The sequence below is a fragment of the Streptopelia decaocto genome (genome assembly GCF_964273445.1).
Source record: "Streptopelia decaocto genome assembly, chromosome: 14".
Lineage (NCBI taxonomy): Eukaryota > Metazoa > Chordata > Aves > Columbiformes > Columbidae > Streptopelia > Streptopelia decaocto.
In genome coordinates, this window is record NC_138669.1 from 14577015 (window position 1) to 14603725 (window position 26711).

At 54.9% G+C, this 26711-nt stretch overlaps 2 protein-coding genes across 4 annotated transcripts in view; both read right to left on the reverse strand.

Moving 5' to 3' along the window:
* GGT7 (gamma-glutamyltransferase 7) overlaps positions 1 to 13350 on the reverse strand; it is a 21627-nt gene extending 8277 nt beyond the window's left edge. For 2 of the 3 annotated variants that reach the window (XR_014185434.1, XM_082065824.1), the window contains exons 1-9: positions 13146 to 13350; positions 9876 to 10102; positions 8416 to 8567; positions 7348 to 7462; positions 6809 to 6876; positions 6073 to 6146; positions 5117 to 5310; positions 2512 to 2599; positions 1808 to 1935 (exon numbers count right to left, since the gene is read on the reverse strand). Coding sequence is in view for 2 of the 3 variants with exons in the window: in XM_082065824.1 (XP_081921950.1) it covers positions 1808 to 1935; positions 2512 to 2599; positions 5117 to 5310; positions 6073 to 6146; positions 6809 to 6876; positions 7348 to 7462; positions 8416 to 8567; positions 9876 to 10102; positions 13146 to 13332 (1233 nt within the window). In the remaining variant the exon portion in view is untranslated. Of the gene's footprint in view, positions 1 to 1807; positions 1936 to 2511; positions 2600 to 5116; positions 5311 to 6072; positions 6147 to 6808; positions 6877 to 7347; positions 7463 to 8415; positions 8568 to 9875; positions 10103 to 10347; positions 10472 to 13145 lie in introns of all 3 variants that reach the window. The other variant, XM_082065825.1, reaches the window with a different exon arrangement.
* A 4627-nt stretch (positions 13351 to 17977) lies between these two features.
* Positions 17978 to 26711, reverse strand: RAB5IF (RAB5 interacting factor). The gene is made up of 4 exons (XM_082065178.1): positions 26547 to 26711; positions 23300 to 23403; positions 20349 to 20478; positions 17978 to 19716 (listed from the first exon to the last, which is right to left on the reverse strand). Exons 1-4 carry the CDS (start codon positions 26667 to 26669, stop codon positions 19675 to 19677), a joined length of 399 nt encoding a protein of 132 aa, XP_081921304.1. The 5' UTR covers positions 26670 to 26711; the 3' UTR covers positions 17978 to 19674.

Consider the following 26711-nt stretch of genomic DNA (forward strand, 5'->3'; position numbering starts at 1 on the left):
ATGGCAAACTGTGTGTGTGGGAGCTGAGTGTCTCCAGCGCCGGGTGAACACGGCGGAACATCCCTGGCAGGAGCTCTGTGGTCCGGCTGCGCTGCCAGCTGGCAGACGGGGTCACCAGGATGCCGCTCACTTTCTATTTCCATTCCTGAGTGGAGATTACGGTGAATCCAGTGGGACAGGGGGTCCTGGGCTCACCGCTGCCCCTGGACGGCAGCTCCACTGGCCCAGCACCACAGCTGAGCAGAACTGAGCTATTCTGCTCACCAGCTGCTACCCATGCTCCTAGTTCTAAGTCATCCAAAGTGCTTGAACAGAAAGTATTAGTCCCAGCACACTTAAGGGAATGATGGTTTAAAAAGAGGGAGGGATCCGGTTTCTCATACATGCAGAATCCTGGCTAAGCCAGTCCGTTAAAAACGGGGAAGGAAGATGGCATTTCAAGACAGTTTATCCAGCCGTGCACAGCCAGAGACAGCCACGAGGAGAAACGTGCTCCTCAGCCAAGCCAGTTTGTGCCCAGCAGAAACACACCAGACTTTCAGCTTGCAGGTTGTGCCATTTTCATTCGAGCTTCAAGGCAGTACTTTGTCCTGCAGGTAAGTAGCTAGATGTGACATCTCTTTTGATACGTGCCACATATCAACAACTTATCCAGAAGTGTCATAATTTATCTTCTGATGTACAGTGTAGAACATGATTAACCGGAGAAGGTGGCATTTGCATGAAACAGTCTCCTGACCACCACACCGTATGGAGGATGTACTCGGTGGCCATGGAGGAGCTCCACTGCGACACACAGACCATGTCCACCCCACACCCTGGCCATGGCTGTCCCAGCGCTGAATCTCAGCTGCGTGTTCAGCCGTGTGATCCCAGCTGGTCAGGGTTACACACCTTCGGAAGTCACGGCCCTGTATCTGGAGGCTGCTGCTCCTCAGCTGGGACATGATAACCAATGGGTAGAACTCTTGGCCTGGTGCAAATGCAGAGCAAACAGATTCATCTAAAGCTTCCTGAAGAGAGCTCAAAAATAACTTAGGTGAGTCAACCTTCTCTGCCTCTGCACAGGCCTGTCAGCATGTAACACCTCCAGTTGTTGCATTTTTTATGAGAGGCAATGACTTCCAAGCGCCCACTGTTCTGTCTGCTACAAGGACATGGTGAAATCCTTGCTTAAAGTCCCCAACTCCTAAAACCCAGTGGTGGGCCTGATAAGCATCTAAGAACATAACTCTGCTTACAGAGCAGGAACCTGAGCACTTGCTTGACTTCCTGGGAAGCTGTAATGTTTTGGTAGGGCTGACAGCCCTGAATACTGGAAAATCATGATCTGCACCATGGAGATCATGAGGTTGGCTACGTGTAAAGATTTGTTTAACATATAAAGCCTTGCGTCAGTTTTCCTTGTCATCGCCACACACAGGACTTTGCTGCCTGCCCTCGCAGTGCCCCAGCAGCGCTCTGCTGTGTCCAGGGCCACTGCAGCACAGGAGGTGGAGGAAAGAGATGGGATCACCCTCAGCTGCTGTGGGTCATTCTGAAGAGACGATTGCGCACAAGAAATGGGCAAAAGCCACAGGTTTTTTTCTTCTGAAAAAGCTCTGCCTAAGAAAGAAAGAGCTCAGCGGAGCAGGAGGCTCCAGCACCTGCACCTACCTGAGGCAGTAGCACAGCTCAGATTTACACCTCAGCTATTTGCTCATTCTCCTCTTGGAATTACCTACAAACATTTTTGCACAACCAAGGAATAAATAAATAATTCTCTAGCAGCACAAGAAATTCATCCAAATATTGAACCTCTTCTTACCTCTGCCATCCAGTGCAAGACATTCCCCCTGGATACTTGACTTGTGATGTTAAAGCCCTCGAGGATGTTCAGTGCTGTGATCAGCGCAGGACCTGCATGTGGAGGCGGGGGACTGAGAACAAGATGACCTGTGAAGGGAAAAAGAGAGGAATAAAGCTGCTTTTGTCAGATACTGTCCAGTTATAACACTTTCCCATAAGCTAGTGTCCTTGAGGACAGGGACACCTTTCCACATTTGGGGGGAAATAATGGAAAGCAACATTATTTGAAAAAGATTTCCTAAAACATTCCTGTTGTATCTTTCTTTTTCTTTATGATGAATGAAGGAAGCCCAAATAAGGATGCTTTTTTTACATCTGAAACTCAGTTCTTGTTGGTTGGCTAGCTGGTTTCTAAACTGCAGTAAGGAAGAATGGAGATAAAATGGGTCTGCAACATTACAGCTATAAGGAGAATAAATACAAGGTTTTCTAGAAGAGAATGACATTTTAGAAACCTTTTGCATAAAGTAAGTTTTTCTTCCTTGTAGGTCAACTATGGGAACAGCCTTCAGACATAGATGCTGGCCTACGGTACAGCTTCTATCTAGACATTGTGTGGTCATTTTGCATCTTTACATTCTAACACTATCAAATGCTGTCACCCCCCTTGCCAGGCGGAGCACATTTTAACCTGAGCTGCATGGCAATGGGTCAGGCATTTACCTCGATAGACCGTGTGGATGGGATTCTCCACTGTGACGCTGTAATTGCTGAAGTCTTCCTCCACCAAGACTCCTCCGTAGTTCTGGACCTGTGCAGGAGAGCAAAGCAGCGCGCCCTGAGAATGCGGGGTCAAGGCTTTCCGTGCTCCTCAGGTCAACACACATCACGCTCTCAAACAAACCGAGATTCTTGAGCCGAGTGCCGGGTTCCTCAGGATGCCCCAGCACCCTGTGCTTCCATGGCCCTGGTGGCCTCGCTCACCACCTCCAAAAGCTCAGCCGCCCCAGGGTGCTCTGGAGACGTCCTGCCCACCCGTGACCACGGGGACTGGCGCTGCCTCGCTGCCTCCTCTCCCCAGGGTAGCAAGGATGAGTATGTTAAAGGTTATGGAAGCATTTGAATGCTCCCAGGATAAAAGATACATATGGATCCAGAACAGACCTAACAGGTCACTATCCCTAGAAATCTTTAGCATTCAATTTGCACCCTATTTTTAATTATTTTAGGTGATAGTGGGTCTGCTGTACCCTTGGTCTGTTTTTAAGACTCTGTTAAACGTACATTTTGCTGGCCTTGATAATTGTCATGAATACAGTAAAGATGGGTAATCCCCCCAGTGCAGCTCTTCTGCGCCTGAGCCACGATGGGGATGAGGCGGGACGACGGCAGCTGCGCTCCGCTGGCCGGCCGTGGTGCGGGCAGTGCTCTCTGCCCCATACACGTGCACTGTGCCCACGGGGGAACTCCTTCCTTCCACCCAGGAGAAGCCACACAACCCGGTGGGAGGTTCTGCTGGGGTGAGTTGCTGCCACGAGCCCTCTGGATTTCCATCCCCAAAATGGGTAAGAACAAATAACCCGTGCATGCTCTGATTTCCAGGCTAGCCAGCTAACTTGGCAATAAAAATTCTTTGGCAGAAACAGATGAATCACTGGAGCAGAGAAGCTAATGCAGGGCACGTTGTGGGGGGCATGTCAAACCACCCCAAACCTGCAAAAGAAGATGGAGCCCCTGCTTGGGATCCCTGTCCCCTTCCCAAGGTCCCAGAGAACAGGCCGCTGAACCCCCGCTGAGGTGCGCAGGTCCATGCCAGGAGCTGCCCCCCTGAAACCCGGGAGAAGTGGAGGTGTGGAGGGGGTTTTGGTAGATGAAGACTTTGTTGCTGAATTAGTCTGGCTCAAAGGAATCTCAAGGCCGCTTCGGGAAGCTGAGAACAGAACCTGCTGTGAGAAAGAGGAGCATTCCTCAATCAGCGGGGTCCTGGCGTGGCGTGAATCATTGGACATATCATCAGTGAGACTCCAGCGCACGGACAGCCCACAATACTCATTTAGCGAATCCATGCTTGGAGCGTGGACGCGTGATTAGAATATAGTTGCATATATAAGGGGGCTTGTTTCTGTAATAAATGACTTTGCGTGATTCACATTGAATCGAATTGTTTGCTGAGTCCTTATTCGCTCCAACATGGAGGGGAGCGGGGCAGGAGGAGCCTGACAGCTCCGAAAGAGAAGCCCTGGTCAGCCACACGCCGCTGGCATCACCCCAGATTCCCCACAGAAAACTGTTTTGCACCTGTGCCTTCCCACCACAGGATGGAAACAAAGGGTGGGGTGTTTTGGAGATTTACTTGATTTCACCACATTGACGCCCTCCCTTTGCTGGAACAATAAACACTCAGCCCTGCTCTGCAACCAAAGCTGGAATTATGCACTTGATCCCGGAGCTTGCCAGGGCCTTTGGTGTTGCAGCTCCGGGCCTTGCTCCTCCACGGTTTGTGCTTCCCCGCGGCAGCCCAGCCAGGGCAGCGGGTGATGAGGGTTCACCTGTGGAGATGCACAAGCTTGGGACTTGTCCTGTTCCTTGTTCTCCACCTCTGCTGTGGCCAAAACGAACCGCAGGAGGAGATTTCCAAACACAGAGCTCACAAATGTCTCAGGCTCCAGCTGAAAGAGCCCATTCCAGATTACCAACGGCATGCTGAAGGTGCATCACTTGAACTGTATTGGTAGGGAAAAATAGTGCCACCAGCTACCCTGACTGCAGCTAGACAGCAATAAGTTTGGGGTTTCTTTACCAGAAGAATTACTTTGTTTGTTGGTGCTATTTTTTCCAGAGCACCTCTAACAGCAGGAGTTAAACTAGGGCAACCCTAAGTGGGACCAAGCCTGCCTGATCCTCTGCTCACAAGGCTCACAGTTTTATTTTTAAACCATCTTGCTGGAGTCTATATCTTACAGTCCCAGTAACAACCAAAATTTGTGTTTAACAGTGGGGCACCTCTAGTTATGGGGAAAAAATACCAACACAGCCTAGAGGAGATCCTGAAATTGAGATGAGCCTTCAAAAAACCAGTCTGTCCTGGTTACAGAGGAAATGGAGGTTTCACTTCTGCAGGCTGTGGAAGTGACCTGTGTGGCACTTATACCGCTGCAGTGACAGGGACAGGGAAGAAAAAGGAGGCTCCATGCATTTGTCCCCATTGTTGTGCTGACACTCGGTGTGGCTTATCTCCAGGTTGTCACCTCGGGCAGGTGACATGGCAGGCGGCATCCCCAGCCCAAGCTGTGCCATGCGGTCTGGGGCAGAGACAGGGCCAACTCACCTCCGAGATCATCTCCTGGGTCAAGTTTCCGCTGTAGAAGGCTGAGACCCCTTCTGTCCCCACCAGCTCCAGGACGGCCGCGAGGTCCAGGCGCCTGACGAACATGCCCGGCAGCAAGGGCTGCCCGTCCGGCAGGAAGATCTCCCGAAATCTGTCTGAGCAGTTCAGGTCCTTCAGTTCACTTATGGCTTTGGCTGCGGGCGAGAGGGAGAGGGACATCCAGAAGAGCCAAGAACGCGCAGGGGACCCGGAGCCACTGTGTGCCTGATGGGGGTGTTGGAGACTTGCTGCTGCCTCTTGCCCTATTTCAAAACTCGAGGGAGACTGAGGGGGGACTCATTCATGGGGATCAATATGGAAAGGGGGAGTGTCAGGAGGATGGAGCCAGGCTCTTCTCGGTGACAACCAGTGACAGGACAAGGGGCAATGGGTGCAAACTGGAACACAGGAGGTTCCACTTAAATTTGAGAAGAAACTTGTTCCCGGTGAGGGTGGCAGAGCCTGGCCCAGGCTGCCCAGGGGGTTGTGGAGTCTCCTTCTGTGCAGACATTCCAACCCGCCTGGACACCTTCCTGTGTAACCTCATCTGGGTGTTCCTGCTCCATGGGGGGATTGCACTGGATGAGCTTTCCAGGGCCCTTCAACCCCTGACATTCTGGGATGCTGTGAGGCTGGGCCGTGCATCCCTGAGGACCAGGAAGGAACCCCAGAGGACCCTGTGCCGTTCCCCGGCTGGTCCTGGACTGCCCAGCGTGGGCTGCTCTGACCTGTCCCCGACCAGCCCTGGGAAAGGGCTCCAGCTCTGCTGCCACCACGCTCCCCACTGCAGTCTGTGGCTCACACGTTGCTCAGCTCCCACCACCACCCACCTCCACGTCCAAAGAGCCCTAATTTCCCATGAATAATGATCTACATTCCCAGATGCCACATGCAATGGCTCCCCACCAGGTACTCACCCAAATCATGTGTGACATTAAACCCCTCCTGGGCAACTCCAGCCACAAGACCCAGCAGCTCGGACCACGGGAGCCTGCCAGAGGAGAAAGGACACGGAGAAACGTGCCGTGCAGGGGTGCAGCAGGGCAGGGTGCTGGGGAGCCCACGCTGGGCTCGGCTCTGTGGGCAGGGGGCTTCTGAAAGACCAGGCTGTGGGCCAGCGGGGCCAAAGGGAGGACTGAGCTTTCAGTGGGTTGTTTCTTTTTAGCAGGACCATCATCAAATGCTCCATGATGGGCACAAGAGAGGAAGGTCGGCACAAGGACAGGGGAAGGGCCATCTCCGGAGCAAAATTTCAAGCCAGGCCCTGGCCTTGAGCAAATCATTCAGATTTCTCCCTCCCTGTCCCATCAAGGACAGCCACACTTCTTAAGGTCCAGCTAAAGAGACAATGAAAGTGCAGACATGTGTGAAAATGCCCTGTGCCTATTTCTAAAAGAACATTTATTTTCCATCTTGTTAGCCAAAATTTTTCTTTACAGAAAACCTGACCAAGCTTTTGTTAAATGAAGTACTGAAAAATGGACATATTTTTGAACACAAGCCTCCAAGCACCCCTTAGCTAATGGTTTTGACTGATGGCTGAGAACGTGGTCTGATGGTGAGGGCCTGTGAGCTCCAGGTCCCCTGTGGGGGCCCCGGGGCACAGTCTGTGCGGCACAAGGACAGCTCGCCTGCGCCCGCCTCGTCTCTTACCTCCCGTGTAACTGGTGTGCCTGGTGCAGCCCTTGGATCATGCCTGGCACCCCCACGAGCAGACCTGGCTGTACAACAGGAAGGACAATAAGGGATTGCAAGTCAAGAAGATGCAAGTCACATTCACATGGTCTATAGGAGCGGGGAAGAGGTCTGGAGCAACACACTAAATTAGGGAATAAAAGGTTTTGAAAGGAATGAGGCAAATTCAATCCTGTTCTCAATCCAGTTTGGTCAGGAAAGATAACTCAGCAGAGCAACACGGGACCGTGCTCCCTCCTTTGGCCCTTGTTCTCCTGGCTCCCTGCTGCCAGAGGGACATGGCCCTTTACTCCCCAGCCCTGCAGGCTCCAGGTGGTTTTGCGCTTCCAAAGAAGCATTTTCCCTGGACTGCACATGTCTGCAGGGCCCAGGATCTCCCTGGTGGTAGGAGAGGCCTCCTGTTGCTTCCCTGTGCCAGAGAGTTATGGGTAGAGGAGAGCTGGAGACATCAGCCAGCTGCAGCCCCGGAGGGGTCGGCGTGGGACAGCGCTGCTCACCTTGGTGTCCTTCTGCAGGTCCCCGTCCAGCGGGATGCCCAGGGGAGCCACCTCACCGAAGTCGATCACCCAGCTCCTGTTCTTCCGGATGTCGTGGACCAGCATCACCCCCCCCCTGCAGCGAGATGGGGTCACAGCCGGCACAGCTGCCCCTGCAGCAGCTGCTGCCGTAAAGCCAGAACAAAGAGCACGGGTGCCACCGGGGCCAGGGCCAGCCCCAGCGTGACAGGGCCATCGTCACAGGTCCCCAGGCTCAGCAGTGACCCGGGGCTGGCCAGCGGTGCGGGGGAACACTGCTGCCCTGCCCCAGAGAGCGGCTCAGGACAACCAGGCAGCCCTGCGCTGAGCCTGCAGCGAGGCTGGAGCAGCCCGTGCCAGCCTGGCCAGAGGACCACTGGCTCTGTTCCACCCTCAGGCTGGGACTACCTGGGATTTTCTTTCTAATCTGAGCAGTTTTGCAACAAAACAGGGTTTCTGCTTACAACAGCAGCCCGTGGCACAGCCTGGAGAAGCTATCAGGTAACAGCGTTTTATGCAACGCTCCCGAGACCTCCCGGAGAGCAGCGCTCACGTGGATGCCACCCTGGGACAGGGTGTGAAGAGGCCACCTGTCACCAGGTGCTACCGCGGCTGCTGCCCCACACCCGGCTCCAGCCTCAGCCCGCTGCCACAGCCGGAGCAGCGCTCATGGAGGGCAGCTCTCAGTCTCTGAAAGCGATGGGACCGAGCCCAGGGTGCTCCCAGCTCCCAGCACACTCGCGCAGGGGCTCGGCAGCCTGTGGTCACTTTTTCAACCCTCTTGAGCCTGAGGCTTGGGCTTTCCTGGCAGCCACTGCGGCAGACACAGCTTCTCCCTCCCTGGATGTCTCCGTCCCTCACTGTCAACTGGACGCACATGAAGGGTCCCTGTCCCTGTGCAGACGTGGACACATCCACCGCCTGATGTCAGAGACCCAGTACCACGTGCTGGGACACGGGCTACCAGGAGACAAGTCTCAGCTGATGGGGAAACCATCTGCTTAAGAACAACCACAGAAAACATCACAGGGGAGAATGACCAACACTTACCCGCCGATCCCTGACGTGTGGGGGTTGACGATTCCTGCGCAGAGGGCTGAGGCGATGGCTGCGTCTACCGAGGAGCCCTGCTTGTTGAGCACCTCTATGCCCAGGGCCGTGCAGCGGGCAGCATCTGTGACCACGGCGCCGCGGTGGAAGATCTGCCGGACGAGGAGAGCGGTTGTGCCCAGGGAGGGGTGCTGGGGCCACCCAGCTCCTTGGGACCTGAAGCCTGAGGCCACTGCCAAGGCTGTGGCTGATCTGCATTTCCAGGTGCCTCCAAAGGCAGGTGGGAGTAATATGTCCCCTGGCCCCCCAAGGCAGCAGTGGCCGCTCTGCATGTAGCCGTGGCCATCAGCTCAGCCAGCTTCCAACAGCAGAGGTGCTGCGCCGCTGGGCCATGTCTCACCCTGTCCTCCGCAACCCCAGAGCAATGGGCGACAGCGTGCTGTCCCTGCGCTGCACAACACGGCCACTGCAAACAGGAACACAGCTGCAAAGAATGCAGCATTGCCCAGCACCACGGCATGTTCTCATCCTGCCCTGGTGCCAGTGCCACCACTAATGCAGTCACAGGAGGTTATAAAAGGCTCATTTTAACCCTACGGTACAAATTGCGGCATCTCAGCACGAGCCAGCGTGGCTTTGGGATTGCGAGGACAGAAGGGCGCGGGCAGGCTGGGGCAGGACTGGCCCCTCCTCAGAAGGGCTGCGCTGCACAGGCTCCCTCGGGCACTGCGCCCCCAGTGCTGTGTTCTGCGTGCCAGCGAGAGAGCAAAACATTTAAAAAAGCAAATCCGTTCCATGTGGACTTGCAGGCAGCTCTGCCTTCCGAGCAGCAGGTGGAGAAGATGACGGTAACTACTGGCTGCCCCTTGGCCCTTCTCAGGCTGCAGCGCCTGGCTGGAGCTGTTCTGCAGGTACAACCCCACGGCCATGCTGCCTTTTCTCGGCACTTTAGCACTGCATTGAGGGACAGATCAGCAGGACGTTTAGCTCTGTTTTCAGCTATTGCCCTGCTTGGTCCTGGATGGATCCTTCCAGAGGTGAGTCTGGGCATACAGATCCATAGAACTCTCTTCAAGTTGAGATATATGAAAGACTCCTACTGCTTAACTAAGGGCTGCTTTGTGAAAGCATTCACATCTGGCTCAAAGCACAGCTGGAGACACAGCAGCGGGGGTGCCTGTTTCCTCCAGGCAGCACCCCAAAACCCGCCGGGCACAGCCACCCACGCCCTGACCACGGCGCTGAGAGCCCAGCTCTCCGAGTACTACCCCCAGCCACAGGGAAAAGCTTTCAAGATAATTTGGAGCGGAATCACAGAGACTCAGAACCCAGGGTCTCACTGACACCAGCCGGGGCTCACCAGCACTCACCCCACTAAACTGTGGGCAAAGTGGAAAGTTAGGGAGCTTCTCCTATTTTTGGGGCCAAAGCCCAACCACAAAGGCACTGCTTCATCTTACCTGAGGGTCCCCAAAATAGATCTGCATGATCAAGGCCACCGTGACCCCCATGGCGAAGGTGAGGCAGGCGGTGATGATGACAGTCAGCCCGTCCTGCCGGCAGCTGCAGTCGCCAGAAAAAGGGTCCTTGCTGGTCTCCTGGAGAGGGGACACGTCCTGGCTGCCCATCTCCGATGAGGACGAGGGCAGGCGCTGGAGACGCGCAGACTTCAGGAAGGAGTCTGGGTCTTTGTGAGCAGCAGGGAGAAAACAAGTGTTAGTTATTGAGCAACACGGGGCTCTTATTGCAGTGTTTACCCAGCGCTAACGTTACGCCGTGCCCCGTCCAGCAAGGTTATTATCTTCCCTATTGATTCCAGCTCGATAGAGAGTTTCTGGCTCAGACACTGCTCTGGGCTGCTTTATCAATCCCTTCCGCTAGCTCTAGTCAGCTCAAGCTGACTTCCCTGGAGATTAAGAAGGGTGAAAAAACCTGAATTTTGCTCCATTTCAGTTCATCCATCAGTCTTCAGTGAGAGGCCCACAGTTACTGCTCCGTTTGGATGGGTTCTTAACACAGCACTGACTTGCAAACAGGTCTCTGAAATGCATCAGGACTGAAGAAGAGGAAATTAAGATATTAAAATAAAAAATCCAGCAGCCTTATTGGGAACTATTCTTGAGCTAGAGCACCTGAGCAAGATAGAGGTGAAGCAAAACGTGTGGCCCGGGCACAGGAAACACCCCTAGGGAAGCCGGCAAAGCGGGGCAGAGAGGAGCAAACCTGCAAACCGGAGCAAACCTGCAAACCGGAGCAAACCTGCAAACCGGAGGGCCTGGGGCGCCCGCCCGCTCTGACGGCAGGATCAGCTCTGCTCTAATTTCTCGCCTCCTCCGGCTGACAGGGCCCACTGTGAAATCAAGCTGCTTGCCGAATGCCCAGCTCTGAGATGACAAATGCAGCGGGGCAGGGTTTTGCTGGGCGTCTGCCGGGTGGCAAACAGTGCTCGGCAGGATGAAAAGGTCTCTCTTTTGCTCTGAAAGATGCTTTGAGTCTCTGCTCGCGCCCGCTCCTTTGCGGCGGGGCGGACGCCGCCCGAGCGTGCCCTGCCCGTGCGCGGAGCTGCTGCCGCAGCCCTGGGGACGCACCCGTCACCGCCGGGCACCTCAGGGGACACGCAGCTCACGCACCGGCCAGGGCTCCTGGGTGAATGATTTCAGGGGCTGCTGAGAGCCAGCGGTGCTGCAGTGCCCTGTGCATCCATGCTGGGAAGAAGAGAAGCACCGAGTGGAAAAGACAAGATGAGAAGCTTGTCCCTCCACTCAGGGGATGTTTCCTGGGTTTGGGGTACGGGACAAGGGAGTGAGCAGGATATCGTGCATCCCCCGTCACCCCACTCCATCTGCTCTGGCGGGCAGCATCTCCCTGGGGGCTGCAGCCCTGTCCTTGCCATGACATTAGCAAGACCTCCCGGGTGCAGCTGTCCTGGGGCCAGGCAGGGAGTTAGTTTTTCAGTGAATCAGGAGGAAACCCCCTGCAGCCAGGGAATCCCCTTTGGGTGCATTTAATCTCATTTATGCCACGGTGATTTAAGAGCAGGACTGGGAAAGGCTCAGCTTTCCCTGCCCGCACCTGAGCATGCACGGAGACCCTCCCTGGCACGTCTGGTCTGAGTGAGCTGGGAGAGACCTGGGAGGGGGTGATGGGCTGGGGTGTCCCCGCTGGAGGCCATAACTGCCCTGGCAGGGGATGCCATTGGGGAGCAATGTCACGTACGGCCCCTGGCACCCCCCCAGTGGGGAACAGCCCCACCAGTGGGGAAACAGTGAGGAGTGAGCCGGGCTCCTCTGCACAGCCCCGCCAGGACACCATCACTCTGCTCCCATAGCGCTGGTGACAGGCCAGCCCAGCACGAGGGGACATGAACATCCAGAGAGCAACCAGGGGAGAGGACAGGCCACAGCTCTCCAGGGTGGCCTTGCCCACCACACAGAAATCCCTTCGTTCTCCACCACAGACATCCCGCATGGCATTGGGCAAGTCACTCAGTCTCTGTGACCCCTGGCACAGCGTGGGGAGAGCAGCGCCACAGCCTGGGGACGGGGGGGGCTGGAAGGGGTCAGCCGGGAGCACAGAGGGCAAGGACCAGCTCGAGAGGCCAACACACAAGTGACTGTCCCACCACCGACATCCATGCTTGAAAGAGGAGCCACCAAACACTACTTGGTTTCTGTGGGGGCTGTGAAGGAGACATGGCTCCAAGAGGGGAACCAGGGTCACCTCAGCTCTGGAGCTGCTGCGGAGGGAACAGCAGAGACTGGAGCTGCTCACAAGCTCTGGCAGGTGCTGCAACGTGGGACCATTCAGTCCTTTCGGGGTCTGTCCCCAGCACCGACAGCACAACAGGGCTCCCTCCTTTCAATGAGATCTTCTGGGTGGTAGAAACCTAAGATCCTTGTTCCCTCCCTGCTGGTCTGGCAGATAACGCAGCATGGAGAAACAGCCGGATTTTGCAACACACATGCAGAGGCAGATGAGCGTGAGGTTCCACATGGCAGGAGAGCAGCAGCTCCTCCAGCCGCCCCCGCGCGGACCCGGGGAGCCCGAGACCCCGTGCCCAGCGGGGCGGCGGCGCGGCCAAACTGCTCCAAACCGCTCGGGCTCTGCACGCGAGCCAAGAGGCCTCGTGCTCTCGGGAGAGCTGCTCCCCCGAAGCCGCACACGGCAGCTTCGCCCCAGCAGTGCGGGACGGCATGGGACAGGAACGGCCGATGGGGACGGCAGCCGGCGGGCGCAGCGGGACGGGCAGAGGACAGGGGCTCTGCCCAAACGTGGGGTTTTGGGGTGGCAGGGCAGACGCCTGCTCACGGCATATGAAGCAGCCCCGGGGATGAAGGGCAACGTTCCTGGAGAAACACGGCATGAGGGAGAAGAAACGTTTCTCTGAACTACTGAGAAGGAAGCAATCAATTAGAAACAAGCAAAGGGTTTCCTCAAGGACCAAAGGACCTCCTGACTTTATTAACCCCGCGCTGTGGCGGGAGGGATCGCTAGCTCCGTGCCAACCCCCGCACCGCCCGCTGCCCCCGCGCCCGCGGCCCCGACACGGCCCCGACAGGTAAACGAGGGGCTGGGGACGGGGAGGAGCCTGGCGGGCCCCGCGGGGAGAGCGAGCAGCGCCGGGGCCGGGCTGGAGGCTGAGGGGCTGCGGGTTGAAGGGCCCCCCGGGCCGGGGCTCGGCGGGGCCGGGACACGCTGCGCCGCGGGCGGGCTCGGCCGCCGCCCCTCACCCGTGTCCTGCTCGCCCAGGAACGCGTCCTCCTCCTTCCGGGCGCGGAGGCCGCTCTCGGCCGCGCCGCCCGCGTCCTCCTCGGGCAGCCGCGGGAAGCTGGTGATGCTCATGTAGTCCACGGGCGAGCCGGCGGCCAGGGCCCGCTGCCGGCCGCCCCCCGCCTCCGCCGCCGCCGGCACCGCCATCGCCGCCGCTGCCGGAAGGGGCCGGGCTGGGCGGCCGCTCGGCTCCTCCCCGTGCGGGGCCGTGCGGGGAGCGGCCGGGGCCGGGGCTCAGGGCCGGGGCGCTGCCGGGGCCGCGCCGGGCCCTGCGCGGGCAGCAGAGCGGAGCCGCCCCGGCCGCGGCCCCGCAGCCCGGGCGCTGGAGCGGACAGCAGGGCCGGGCGCTGGAGCGGACGGCAGGGCCGGGGGCCGGCAGGCCCAGGCTCCGTGGCTCGGGGCGGCTGCAGCCGGTGAGGCTCTGCGGGGCTGAGCTCGGCCCGGCGCCGCACGCTGGGTCAGCGCTGCTGGCCGGTGCGGAGGGATCAGCCCCGGCCCCTCGGGCCAGCGGTCCCGGCTTCCCGGGCCGAGCCTCCGGGGCAGCTGGGTCAGAGAGTTCCCAGCCCTGCCTACAGAAGGCTGAGAGTTTTCCAAGGGACGCGCGTGTGCTTTGTGTCGTTGCTTATTCAAGCCAACCTCTAGCAAGGAGGCTCACACGCCGCCATTCCACCTGTTGCCTTGGGAGCGAGGGGCGAGCGGCACCCAGGGGGACGGTGACACCACGGCACTGCGCAGAGCAGCCGGGGGTGTCCTTGCTCACAGCCAGCCTGGCCTTCCAGTGTGACCCTGTGAGTAACCGCCTGGAGATGAGAGCTGGAGATCACCTGCAGCACCGCAGGGTTTGGCTGGTGTGGGCGGGTGAGCCTGGCCGGGCTCAGCCCCGGCTCCAGCACCGGCACCGCTGTCCGGAGGGGCTGCGGCTGCCCGGCAGCCGGGCTGGCACAGCCAGGGCAGAGCCCCCGCTGCGGCCACAGAGCCAGCCCCGCCTGGGGCACCCGGCGCTGTGGTTAACAACAGCTCCCATTGGGCAGAGTTTTGATTGAAATGTGTACAGCGGGGAGGCCTGGTTTGCGTGGACATTTCTGAAATCAAACCGGCTGAAACGTTTCATTTTTTACCCCTACGCTTCTTTCAGAGATTGACCTAAAAAACACCAGTAAAATAACTGGAATCTGGGAAAGGTTGTTTCATTCTAGGCTGAACAAAACGCTTCAGGTTTGTACAAATCACTTTCCCCCACAAGGACACTGGCCTCTCTCTTTCAGGTTGGCCCATGTGCTTGGCTGTTTGGCTGCCAGATCTGAAAAATCCACCCTCTGCTCTGATGTATCCTGCCCATCTGTTGTTCTGGCAGACAGAGCGTGTTGAGTGCTGGGCTGTGTGGCTGTGGGGAAGCCACCCGGGAGGTGCGAGTCCTGTTTCCTCGTCCTCCAGCGAGGCAGCCAGTGCCTCCTGCTCTTCCCTGCGTGAGCAGCTCCACCAGCTCAGTGCTCACTGACGCAGGGAGGTGTAAACCTTCCGTAGCCGTGGCAGCACCAAGACTTCACTGGTGCTCTCCAGGAGCCTGAGGGCATAATGGACACTGCCAGGTAGTAACTAAATATTTGTGGGAGGGTAGTTGGGCTTTTACAAGCCAGTCTCAGCCTGCCCCATCTTCAGACATCTCTCCAGCCTTCACACCCCCAGCAGTTGGAGGTGGTCCCTTCCCCACCAAAGCAGCTCCTCCAAGGCCACAGCAAATGCTGTCCCCAGTTGCCCAGTTGTTCATGAGACTTGACAGTGCTTGAAGACAGAGCTCTACGTCCCACTTCTTGGGTTTTCAAGACCCTGCTTGCTCCAGACCAACCCAGCCTCTACTACTCTCGTGTTTCTGACAAACCAAACCTGATCAGCTCTGTCACCTGTGGGCACCTGAGTCCCAGCGACTATGAGCGCAACCTTTGCAAGACTGGAAATCAAGCTGGAAAAATGCAGAGCTGACACCTCCGCAGGGGGGACAGGCCGTGCTCCCATCCCCAACAGTCACCGCTTGCTTTAAAGACATCCTGAGCACTGTTAAAAATATGTGACATCCGTGTTCCCTTGCTCGGCCGAACCCACAGGCAGCACATTGACATCGCGCTGCATGCTCAGCCGAGGCTGCGGCAGAGCTGCCCCGCGGCGGGCAGGCGCTGTTGCAAGGCACAAGATGTGCACCCACCTCTCAACACCCGTTAGCACATCTTTGCACCCACACCATTTTTCCCTTTAACAAAAATAACTTGCAGTAATTTTTAGCAGATATGACAAGGTGACCTGCTCAGTGGATGCGGGAAAGGCTGTGGGTGTTGTGTACTTAGACTTCAGTAAAGCCTTTGACACCGTATCCCACAGCATCTCCTGGAGAAGCTGCAGCTCGTGGTCTGGATGGTGTGTCTGCGATGGATAAAGAACTGGCTGGAGGGCCAACCAAGGAGTTGTGTGAACGGAGCCAGATCCAGTTGGTGGCCGGTCACGAGTGGTGTCCCCAGGGCTCAGTACTGGGGCCAGTTCTGTTTAATCTCTTTATCAATGATCTGGAGGAGGGGATCAAGGGCACCCTCAGTAAGTTTGCAGATGACACCCAGTTGGGTGCAGTGTTGATGTGCTGGAGGGTGGGAAGGCTCTGCAGAGGGACCTGAACCAGCTGGATCAATGGGCTGCGGGCAATCGTCTGAGGTTCAACAAGGGCAAGTGCCGGGTCCTGCACTTGGGTCACAACAACCCCATGAACGCTGCAGGCTGGGGAGGAGCAGCTGGAAAAGGACCTGGGGGTGTTGGTGACAGCGGCTGAACATGAGCCAGCGTGTGCCCAGGTGGCCAAAAAGGCCACCAGCATCCTGGCTTGTATCAGGAATAGTGTGGCCAGCAGGACCAGAGAAGTGATTGTACCACTGTCCTGGGCACTGGGGAGGCCAAACCTTGAATCCTGGGGTCAGTTTTGGGCCCTTCACCATAAGAAGGACATTGAGGTGCTGGAGGGAGTTGAGAGAAGCGAACGGAGCTGGTGAGGGGCTGGAGCACAAGTGTGATGGGAGCGGCTGAGGGACCTGGGGGGTTCAGCTGGAGAACAGGAGCTGAGGGGAGACCTTCTGATCTCTGAACTGCCTGAAAGGAGCTTGGAGCCAGGGGGGTCGGGCTCTGCTCCCCAGGAACAAGCGCCAGGAGCAGAGGAAACGGCCTCAAGTTGCCCAGGGGAGGTTGAGTTTGGATCTGGAAACAATTTCTTCCCCAAAGGGCTGTGGGGCATTGGAACAGGCTGCCCAGGGCAGTGCTGGAGTCACCAGCCCTGGAGGGGTTTAAGATGTGTAGATATGGTGCTTAGAGACATGGTTTAGTGGTGGACTTGGCAGGGCTAACGGTTGGACTTGATGATCTTAAGAGGTCTTTTCCAACCTAAATGATTCTGTTATGCTTGAAGCCCAAGAAAGGCCACAAGGAATTTCTCTGCCGGTTCCACACCAGAATGCACTTGCTTCTCTCCTCATGAGGAGGTTAGGCCAGGAAATCTCTCTCTCTGCGTCCTGCCAGGGACAGTCTGCTGTTTGCTGAAAGCCTCAGCGATGTTCCTCCCGGTGCAGGCAGCGGTGGGCCGCAGCAGTGCAGCCTTGCTCTGCACCACCACGCAGGCCCCATAAGGACACAGCCTCCTGCTGGAACTGTGTCCCAACCGCTGTGGCTCCCACAGCTCAGCTCTCCTGTGCAGGAAAGGCCTTTTCCTCCGTGAGCTGCTGCTCCATGGGAGCACAGATCCCATCAGCCGTTGGTTTAGCCCCCTCATCCCTCAAGGAGAGGAGAGTGCAGAGCAAGTATGCGCACTGTGCCCATACCAAACCTGCTGAGGACGGAGGTGCTGCCGAGCCGTTCCCCTCACCGCAGTCCCTGCTCCTGTCAGCTGCTGCTCTTCTCTCTTCCCAGCGCTCCACCTCATGCTCTCTGCCAGACCATCCCTGTGTCAATCTCCCAAGTCTCTGCAAAAAAACCCCCTTGTTTTTACAGTGCTCATCATTGTAAGATGCTCAGCTCCCTTCTATAGGCTGCCACATTTCCTTGAGCTTCTTAAACCTAATCTCATTTCTTTGGGGGCAGACACCATAGCTTTAGTTCTCTTGGTGATCAGCAATGGGGATACCCGCTGCTAGCCATTGAGGCACCCCTTAAAACAGAAACCATAAGATATTAAACGCTTGCAGCTGAGTGACTGCGATCACCAACTTCCTTACCAGGACGAGATCCAGAGACGAGTGTCTCTTCCACATAGTCATGACCCTCAAGAGAGGATCCTCCTCAGCTTCCAGACACTAGAACTGTAGAGAACTGCAAAGACCAAGAAACTCAGGTGGCGGGACTGCAGGCAAGCAAGGAATAAAGCCACGGGGCAGGTAAGCGAGTCCCCGGCTCCGCACCCTCTCACCTGCAGGTTTTGCAGCCGTGCTGCAGGTCCTGCTCTGCGCCAGGCGCGGGGACTCCAGCGCAGCAGCGGCTCTGTCAGGACTGCGCGTCACGGGGCAGGGACAGCTGCTGAAGCAGCAGAACAGCTTATGTAGAGGCAACACTTGGCTTAACCTGCTTAATCACCCATTAAAGCATGGATCTAAGCAGTACTACTGCCCCTTCTCACAGTGCAGGCCTGCTGCACGGGAGACCCGAGAACCCCAAAGAGCTGCTGGCTTAGATATTTACCAAAAATCAAACTCTTAAAGGAATCCCACACTTCCACCATTTTATAAAACTTCAAAGACCAGCGGACACAGAAGCTGCACAGTGGATTATCCAGGCGACATTTATTAGAGCATTTCATGTATACAATGATTTTACTGATGGCTGTGAACAGCTAAGATGCAACAGATGCCAGTAGGAAAGGGTGACCTAGAACTAGCAGGCTATGCAATTCTTGCGGGGAAATTAATGCTTTCAGCTGAAAGCAGAGGATCAGACTAAAAAGCTGAGCAAGTTTGGGGATGGGGAGGAGCAATTATGTAAGTTTTTGCTTGAGATCACTTACTTAAATTGGCAGGTCACAAGCAGCAGTTGTCTGCTATTGCACTCTTCCCTTGGCAGCCCACGGTGTTTATTCCACCAAGAGCAGGCAGCATTTTCCCTGGTGAGAATGGAGACCTGCACCGGTGGGCGATTCTGGACGCCCAGCACAGCGCTTAGAGACACAGATCTCCGGCTTCGCGGACTCACACGTGAGAACAGGATAGTGAACTCCACCAGCGAGGATGCAATGCAGACGTTCAGCAAGAGCGTGCTAAACCTATCAACTCCTCACTATAAGGCAGCTTTAGGTCAGGACTTCTTGGGTGCCTGAGCTGTTGTTTAGAAAAGCAAGGACCACATGGCAACAGGACGACAAGGTCCTCTGACAAGAACAAGGACTGTGCGTGTTTCCCAAGAGCTATTTCTGAAATACATGTCCTTAAAAATACCTTAATGCAGAGGCTCCCCCATTGATGCACAAAAAGGGCACGACTAAGGAGGAACTGAGCTATGAAGCGATCAACTCATAAAAAGCACCTCACAAACCAGAGGAAATGTACAATACATTGCCTGATTTGCAAGTTAGTAAATCTGTGTTTAAGATAATAGCTGCCTCAGTTGTGTCTTAATCTCCTGCAGTTATTAACGAGGAGCAGTTGAATTCAATAGCTTTAAAATAAAAAAAAGAAATTAAATGCTTAACATTTAAAAGGCTGTATCTCCAGAATGACTGTCCTTCAGGACTACTGAGCTCTGAGGTACGTGCTGGTAACTTGGCCAGGCTAGCAGAACGCTGCGGAGCCTCTTGAACACACCCCAAGTTAAACCTTCATTACCCGAAAGAATCACAATTCTTTCTAGTAAAGTTGCTTAAAAATCTCACTTCAACAAAGACAAGTTAAAAATTCTGGTCAACAACTGATTTGCAAATAAAACAAATAATATTAGAAATGGTACCAACACAGTCTGTTCAATCAAATCGGATCTGATTACTACAAAAACATGCTAAGGACAGCCACTCAACGCGTATCCCAGCGGGCGCAGCGCCGGCCGCCCACGTACCCTACAACTGCTTGGTAAAAACTGTTTGTCTGAAGGACAACAATGGAAGACGAGTCAGGATTTAATGACAGATTTCAGACAGAAGGGCACACATACATTAAATTAACAGATTCAACCTTCAGCACACAGGAGTTTGATAGAATTACTGGCTAGAGTCACAGAAAGTTCAAAATTTGAACAGTCTTGAACCACTGCCAAAAATTCCAATGGCTTTTTTAATAGTTCCAACAATTAACGGTATATAAAACGGAGATGGGCTTCTCCAGCAGAAAAGTTGGGGCTCTTCCCGGTTAATCAGACCACTGGTACGGAAGGGAGCTGATTGGACTTCCCCGACCTTCCCACCAGTCCACTAAAGACTATGATTCATTAAAACCTCCTCAATTTACTGATGACTGATTAAACAGGCAGAAGCTGCAGACCGTGTCAATCATAGTGGATGGCAGTATAGAAGATTATCCAAACAACCTGTGGAAAGGAAGCAAAGGTTATTTTGAAGCCTTTGGAAGATGGCTCAGACACAGAAAAGAAGCCCCATGCTTTGCTCTCAACAGGGGACTGAATTCCAGCTTTGAGATGGTCTCGGAGAGATGTTGGGATCACCGTGTGCCACCATGCGGCATTCAGCTTGCTCTCCTTCTGGGGTGACTAGTCTCTCCACATTAAAATCCCACCACAGTCCCTCTAATGGTACAGAAACACCACCAAATCACGTGCTGGGTGTATTCAGGGACTTGGGAGAGGGGAATAAGGGAAAAAACAAAGACCCCCAAAGCGCCAGTTTGGGTGTAACAAGCTCTAGATGAAACTCCACCAGGATACCTGGGACAGAGGATGGGAAGACATCAAAGTGGCAGATGCAGAAGAGTAGCTGCCTGTTCCTACATCCCCTCTTACAGACAAATCCCAGGCATTAATACTGTATTTCAGAGCCAGCAGCCATCAGATCTGGCGATTTTCTTGCCAAATCAACTTCAATTATTAGACGGTGTTAACACATCTCTCTTCTATCAGTGCACGACCTCACCTGCTTTTCCTCCAGGTCTTTTCCCTCACAAACACAATTCACTAATCAGCTTAAAGAAAGCAAGAGGCATTACCAGAAACAGTGCAAAAGATGTCATGAATCCTTCCTTCGTTAGCTCCCACGTCCCGCCATACTCCTCCTCATCTATCTGCTGGAAGCTACTGAAGTAGAGGTACAGAACACCAGCATTGATCAGGCAGAATCTGGAAGAAAGAGATGAGGAACCGTCATGTCAGTGACCCAGGGTGCGGGTACCCAACACACCACACTGCAACGTAGCAGTGAAACACCTTCCGTCCGCAGCAGAGGGGAGCAAAGGGGAACCTGCTCCCGCAGCACTCGGGGCCGCTCAGGCGCTGCTTGAAGAGCAGCTCCAGGGCAGCTTGTGCGCTCATTTGGCTAAACGTGAGTTAGTTTTCTTCATGCGGTTAGAAACACTTTCTTTCTCTTAGCTAGCACAGTCGTGGTTTGGATTTAGTTTGAGAACAAGAAGATAACACCCTGCGCCACAATTAATACTTTTCTCCAAGTACCTGTGCAGCGGTTTTGAGCTGGAACAATGTCAGAGCTCACTGTTATCTTAGTTGTTGTCTGGGAGCCAAGGACACTGAGCTCTGCCCACAGGTGTGAGGCAGCTGGGAAGGGGGACATGGGTGGGACAGACCTCGACTGACACCCAGACTGAGCAACGAGAATATTCCACACCATTAGCGTCAGCCTTCAGATTTAATGAGAGCTGGGTTTTCCAGCCGGGGAGACCCATTCCAGTTCTGCTGTGTTTCAGGTGAGTTGTGTTCGGGAGTCGCTGCGTTTGGCTTTTTGCCATTCCACCGTTTTGCAGTGGCCTCTGGGCCTTTCTGCCTTTCTCTCTCCCCTGGGATCGGCTGTACAGGAGCAGGGTGTTCCCTCTCTTCCCGGGATCGGCTGCTTGGCACAGAGTTTGTGAGGAATTGCATTGAGTACCTTCTATATTCTATTGCCAGTTTAGCAGTAGAAGTATGATGTATGTATATAGTAGTAGAAGTAGTATGTATAGAAGTATAGAAGAAGTATGTACATAGCAGTAGAAGTAGTATGTTTGTTTTATTTTATTAAACTGTTTTTATCTCAATCCACAAGTTTCTCCCTTCCCTTTCAATTCTCTCCCCTGTTTGGGGTGGGGGGGAGTGAGTGAGCAGCCGTTGTGGTTACATTGCCAGCTGGGATTAAACCACGACAGCCTGCCATAGCGTGCTGGGTTCGGATGGAGTTCACCTCACAAGGCACCACCTGCTCCTCGTAAGGCTCAATAGACAGTTGTCAACAGCTGGAAGTATCAGCAAATCAGCAAACCCTGCAGGTTTTCCTGTCCGCAGATCAGCAGCAGTCCTGCTTCCACACAGAATCCAATTGCCTTGTGCGTGCTGCTTGATTTTGAGGCTGCTAAGAGGGAAGACTGTTAGACTCTGTGCTCAGCACCACATCCCTGTTAGCGTCCCATGACCGAATGTAGCGACTTAGGGACAAGGGCCAGAGAAGGCTCGATAGTGCCGTCAGAGCCACAGCGCGAGGGTTCGACCTGAGACAACTCTCAGCGCTCTCTGGTCCGTGCCAACAGTTATGCTTCAACGGAGAGAAAAAACGCGACCTCCCGGCTGTCCTCAAACACTTCTGGCTTTACCCAGCGCAGCTGGGGCTGGCGCAGCTGGGGAGCAGTGGGTACGTCTCCTGGATAGACGGCTGTGCGGGAAGGGCGATCCGGGAACACACGCAGCTCGGTGACGGGCAGCAAACGTGAGCAGCTGTACGGCTGCAAACCACAGAGCAGCCGCGCACACCGTTCCAGACGCTTTTAGTTCTTCCTCTGTACACCACATCGATTTAATTTCTTAGTAACGTTTAGCACAGGAGTTGGCTTAGGTACCTGAAGGGGCCTTGTGAATTAACGGATGACTAAGCAAGCATAATTCTTGTCAGCTACTCCGCATCTGTTACTGGAAAAACTTGAGATTTAACTGTTTGCTTGTAGCTTGGTGTTTCTGTTGGAGCATCGCTGCTTTAAGCCCTTTTTCCCTAGATTTCAAACATTTTTTTTATTTCTCTCTTACAGAGACTTGCTGCTGCTCCCTCCACTTCCTTGCCACAGGCAGGACATTCAGGAGGAGGGACAAGATGACAAGTTAATTTTCCCTAAGAAAAGCTGTGAGGTTGTGAGCTTGACTAAGAGACCTTGATGAGGCAGAGACACTGGCAAACGGTGACTCCCCAGAACAGATGCAGCTCCTTCCCAACCTGGTGTTCCAGGAGCAGGGCTGTGTTTTCCATCTCTGCTGAACCTCCAGAGGCTTCCGGGAACATGCCAGGGCCAAATAAATTTTTGTTTTAGAACTCCGAGTGCCCACTGCAGCCTTTGGACACCTGCGGAGAGGTGACCTGAATCTCCTGTCCTGGTGAGGATCCAACGCGTCCGTGCCCTTCCAGGCCCTGCCTTCCCGCAGCGGGAGCGCTGCCGGCACAGCCGTCCAGCCTGCGGTCAGCGGTGTTCTGAAGAAACCCTTTCTTTTCCAAAGAGATGCTGCCTCTCTTGTCCACCAACAGAACCTCCTCTCTGAGGAGGGCTCCTGACTCAAAGACAAGGACTACGACCCTTCCCTTCTATGGGTCTCTCACTTCTTTGGTTGCCACACTAGGCACCATACTCAGAGCCCCTACTCACATGTGCAGGAACAGGCCACTTCACAAGTCAATTGAACCTTTTGTTCCCTTCTTCTACCCCTGCCCCCTTTAATAAAAGTAAATATTTTAAAAATAATAATAATTTTTAAAAGCATTAATAAGGCTGACGAGAAAGAGGTTGATGAAGATATGTTATGATTTGTATGAATTTCATGACAAATAACAGTCTGGAATGCGACGCTGGCTTTAAGACGCACAGCAGGGACTGCGTCTGGGCAGCCCGCTGTCCACAGCACAACTTTAAGACAGACACCAAGCGAAGTCCAAATGTGGGAAAGTACATAAGACAGAAAAGGAAATAAACCTTACACTGCTATTCCCACGAATCCCTTCAGTGGAACTACTCCCCAGATGATTCCCAAAATAACTGCAATGATCTGCCGGAACCAGTAGATCACATCTAAAAACTCGTCCTGAGGAGATAAAGCACAAGAAAGATTTTGGCATTTACTATGTTTCTTTTTTTTTAAAGCATCATACAATTAACAGTTGAAAAATTAGCACACCGCACACTTAGTTTTCCATTCAGAGCATAAGATATTGTATTCAGAGCAGATGGAAGCAGCTTATGGCATCACACACCCTGGGCTTCTCTGCCCCCAAATTCAATACATGGCTTTGTCCTCCAATGGGACAACTGCAGAGGCCAACAAGTATCTAGTCCCCTTGTTTACTAAAGATTCAAGTCTACAAAAATTCACTGGGATAAAAGTTTACAGAACTGTTTATGCCACACGCAGTGCCCCAGGTCCTCTCCCACCCAGCACTCAGCCAACTCCAAACCACACACCGTATCTCCCATGTCCTGCAGGCACATCTGCATTCCTTCGGAGCAGCGTGAGGCGGGCGCTCCTGTGTGTCCATAGGGCCGACACAGCTGTCAGTCCTGCAGCTGGACAACGCTGACTCACGCTTTAAATAAAATTCCCTTCCGCTCACATCTGTTTTTCCGCCCTCCCCAAGGACAGGATTGCCCCAGCACACCCCAAACACCAACGGCCTTTGTGATTTTAACTGTAGGATGGGCAAAGTTGTTTGGCTCCACGTGGAAGACCAGAATCCATGTCAGATGAGGTCTCTCAGTCATTTTAGCCTTCAGTTCACATCCTGTTGCATTGTCATTGCTCCTCTCACTAACTCCGAAATTCCTGCCCAGTTTGTCAGGGGGGGTGAGGCTGAGTACAGGAGAGCTCCACCAGTTCTGCGAGCAACAGCAACTGATGAGAAAACAGTGACACAGATTCATGTCTGTCCCCCAGAGAAAAGCAGGACGGAGTCCGCACCTTCTCCAAAGCCAGCAAACTGGGTGTCCTGGTTTTGTTAAAAACAAGTTTCTCTTTTAGTGAATTTGTCTGTCAGCTCAAGCTTCATATCAGCTGCATTTTCCTGGAGAATCAGACACACGTTTTGGTGAACAGAGCAATGGAATGCAAACTTATTGATAAGCACGGATGGACATCTCCCGAGAGGGGCGACAAGAAACAAGTGACCAAGAAACTGACCAACTGTGTATAACATCCCATTCACGTGAATACTTCATATAAAAGTGGGAGATCACGAGGATCTTGTCCCTTTTTCCTTATGGCGACATTAGGAGAGGACCTTGCGAGTCATCCCTGTGAACTGAGCCCTAGTGAGAGACTGAATCCAGCTCCGGTTGGCTGCAGAGTCCAGTCCAGGACTTTGGGTGCCAGCTCTGCAGTTGCTGGGACTTTCAAGATTGGTTTTGTATATTTTGTATTATTTTCTCTATTCTTATTAGTAGCATTAGTAAAACATTTTTAATGTTTCCAACTCTCTTCTCTCTGTCCTTCTTTCCCCCCCGATCGCCTGTGCTGAGTGGGAAGGGGGGAGAGGGAGGGGCAAAAGGGGGAAGTGGGGGGGGGAGGAGGTTAACAATACATCTGCCAGGGTTTGATTGTCACCCCGCAATCTAAACCCTCGACACTGGGGAGGAGACGTCGCGCTGCACCACACACCGTGTGCCCGGCGGGGACACGGCAGGACCAAGCACTCCGTGCCTGTGTGCTGGGGGCAGCAGGAAGAGCCACTGACCCAGGCATTACAGCACACACAAAAGCAGCCTCACTAGCTCTAAAACCACTGGGAAGCCTGTGGCTGACATGTTTTCACCCACACTTGGAAGGCTTGTTGGCAAACACGAACAAAATGTGCAAGCTGAGCACACATGAAATTTTGTGGAAGCCAAATCTCTTAGTTCACTGGAAATGGCGAGGTTGGGCACGGCAAAGCAGACCGCAAACAGCTAAACAACGGCGCCGTGCTGCTCCTCCGCAGGACCCGCGCCGCGGCACCGCAGCAGAGACGCGCACAAGCCCGTTCTTGCCGCTGCCCTTTCCCTTCGTGCCTGACAGGCCAGCTGGATTTGCAAATATATTTTTTCCCCAACTTAAGGTAGGTTATATTTCTACTTTTATTTTCATTACACAAAGTAGTTTTTTATTTAATCTTGTAAGTGCTTAACCCAAAAGTCAAATGGGGTTTCTTAATATAAACATGGCTTGTGTTTACTGTGGCTCCATGCCCAAGTAGTAGAGAACTGGGTCTGCTGGAGGCTCCAGCACAGATGTGCCACATCTGTCTTCAGGAAGGGCTGGGAGGGCAGGTTCTGTGCACAGGGAAGGACACCTGGGGGCGACGGCTCTGCCGGATCCAGGCTGGAGCTGAGCCTGCCCGGCCCCACGCAGCGCTGCGGAACCCGGGTACAGCCGAGCGGCACCCGCAGAGACAGCAGCAGAGACAGCGGCTCCGGGTGGGCAGGGCGGGGGTGATGAGCACAGGCCGCCCACCCACCGGTCCTGCACAGAACCCCAGAGTGTCAGGGGTTGAAGGGCCCTGGAAAGCTCATCCAGTGCAATCCCCCCATGGAGCAGGAACACCCAGATGAGGTTACACAGGAAGGTGTCCAGGCGGGTTGGAATGTCTGCACAGAAGGAGACTCCACAACCCCCCTGGGCAGCCTGGGCCAGGCTCTGCCACCCTCACCGGGAACAAGTTTCTTCTCAGATTTCAGTGGAACCTCCTGTGTTCCAGTTTGCACCCATTGCCCCTTGTCCTGTCACTGGTTGTCACCCAGAAGAGCCTGGCTCCATCCTCCTGACACTCCCCCTTTCCATATTGATCCCCATGAATGAGTCCCCCCTCAGTGTCCTCTTGTCCAGCTCCAGAGCCCCAGCTCCCTCAGCCTTTCCTCACACGGGAGATGCTCCACTCCCTTCAGCATCTTGGTGGCTGCGCTGGACTCTCTCCAGCAGTTCCCTGTCCTGCTGGAACTGAGGGGCCACAGCTGGACACACCAAACCCTGCACAAGGGGTTAAACCCCGAGCGGCCGCCGGCGGCACCGGGAGGAGGCTCAGCGCGCACTGTCCCGGGCGGCCGCCGTGCCGGGCGCTGCCGTGTCCGTGCGGCCGGTCTGCCCCGCTCCGCTCCCACCGCGGCTCCGGCCGCGTGTCCCGCCACGCCGCCCGCAGCCCGGGACAGGCGGGTGAGGCCCCGGTACCGCCAGGCTGACCCCCCGTCCCGTCCCGGTCGCACCTTGTCGTGCCAGGCCGCGTCGCTCCGCAGGGCCTTGCCCCACACCGACCCGCGCGCGCCGCCGTTGGCCACCGCGTGCTGCTGCGCGTGCGGCGGCTCCTCCCTGCGCCGCGCGCCGCTCATCCTCGCGCTCTCCCGCTCCGGCCCGGAAGCGGCCGCCGCGTA

What these genes read in the sequence shown, in the direction of transcription:
- RAB5IF (XM_082065178.1), bottom strand. Translation starts at nt 26,669, where the DNA reads ATGAGCGGCGCGCGGCGCAGGGAGGAGCCGCCGCACGCGCAGCAGCAC. An exon ending in GGATTCGTGGGAATAGCAGT is followed by an intron (nt 20,479 to 23,299) that starts GTAAGGTTTATT and finishes TCTTTCTTCCAG; the next exon opens with ATTCTGCCTGATCAATGCTG. An exon ending in CATCTTTTGCACTGTTTCTG is followed by an intron (nt 19,717 to 20,348) that starts GTAATGCCTCTT and finishes TCCTTTCCACAG; the next exon opens with GTTGTTTGGATAATCTTCTA.